Here is a 1,612-nt window from a genome sequence, read left to right on the forward strand (position 1 = left end):
GTTGGCCTCCGTCTCCCCGTTCTGATAGCTCGGTTGCACCTCGACCACGAACGAGCACCCGTTGTCCTGGTACCTTCGATTCTTATTATCCTCCATCGTCACCTGGGAACAACGAGAGCAACGAGAAGTAAAAAAAAAACGATCGAGGATTATTCTCCTTTTTCGACGACGTGAACGAGAGGAGGAGAGGTATTAATCAAGACGGTGGAGTCGGTTACCAGGGCGAGAGAAACGGGAGAGAGAAATAAGACTGATCGTTTGACGAATGATGGTGTCATTAGGGAGGTTCGTTTCGCAACTCGCCTCTCTCAATCTCACCTCTCGACCCTTCGCTGCCATTTCAACGGTGCAACGCTGTACGGTTCAAAGCGTCCCGCAATTACGAGCTCGATGCATCATCAGCTCTTTTCCCCCTTCGGTTGTCTAATCGAGGCGACAGCGGGGGGAAAGAAGATGAGGAAATCTTAAACGATTCTTCACCGAGAGTTCGAGATCGATTTCCATTCTATGAATTTGGTCGAATTTGATCGCGTTCTCCAATATTGTATCGTTACTCGACGACAAAAGGAAAAAAGAACAATTATTATTCTCTGTGTAAGGGGGTCGTTGAACACGCGTGCAAGGGAGGAAGAGGATCGATGCGTCGAGAGACCGGCAAATTAATTTCCACCCTATGAATTTCGTAGCCGATGCTTCCAGTTTACCAGTTGCCGCGGGTCGTGTATAAATTCGACCGCGATGGAAGTTACTCGAGGTCGACGGACCGCAGAATTAGTTCTCGCTATTGTTTCCACCCTCGCTCCTGTTCTGTTTCTCCTGGCCCATGCGTTCTGAATTATCGGTGACATCAAGAAGGGAGCAAGTGTCAAGAACGCGTCAAGAACTTGAATTTATCGAACGTCTCGAGCGCTGGAAATCTTCCCTTTCAAATTCCAATTAGGTATTTCTCACGAGAATCTGATCTTTTTGAATATATATCGCAACTTTTCACTTTTCAAATTAATAATGGATTTGATTATTTGATCGTATCATTTCAAATATTGTACAAGTTTGAGCGCGAAGTGAAGAATCTTAATCTTTGGAATTATAGGAGATTGAATAAAATTTTTAAAAGATTTTTCAAACAAAATTATATTGCTCTTATTTCTTCGAGTCATTCGAATCTTTTCCACTTCTTTTCGCAAATCGTTTTAGAAATCGACTTCCACTTCTCTATGACAAACTTTTCTTACTTGGCGCTTCGCGATCGATAAGCTTTCGCGCGTCTCGTCGAAACGGGGTTGCCATTTGAAATCGGATGAGACGCGTTTGATTTCGCGGTTTCGAGCAGAACTCCGATCCCCTGATAAATTCTAATCACCGAGAGAGAAAGAAAGAGAGAGAGAGATTGTATATGTACTCTACTACTCATCTAACTACCCTGTATAATCTCCTAAGATGGATCCCTCTCCGGATCTCTAGATCCTCGAGACGGTTAATTTAAAAGGTGAAGTAGCAAAGGGGCAAAAAGCCTTTTAGCAACGAATCGTTTGTGGCATCTAGCTTGCGGCGTTCGTTCGTCGAGAAACTTGTGTCGAGAGTTTGGGGCAAAGGAAAAAAAAAAAAAAAAAAA

General features: G+C 43.7%; 1 protein-coding gene across 1 annotated transcript in view; it reads right to left on the minus strand.

Moving 5' to 3' along the window:
• Positions 1-1,612, minus strand: part of LOC102673297 — a 47,309-nt gene that overhangs the window by 1,534 nt on the left and 44,163 nt on the right. The window contains exon 6 of the mRNA XM_031511582.1: positions 5-102. Within this exon, the coding sequence (XP_031367442.1) occupies positions 5-102 (98 nt within the window). The remainder of the gene's footprint in view (positions 1-4; positions 103-1,612) is intronic.

The sequence above is a fragment of the Apis dorsata genome, unplaced genomic scaffold (assembly GCF_000469605.1).
Source record: "Apis dorsata unplaced genomic scaffold, Apis dorsata 1.3 scaffold_331, whole genome shotgun sequence".
Lineage (NCBI taxonomy): Eukaryota > Metazoa > Arthropoda > Insecta > Hymenoptera > Apidae > Apis > Apis dorsata.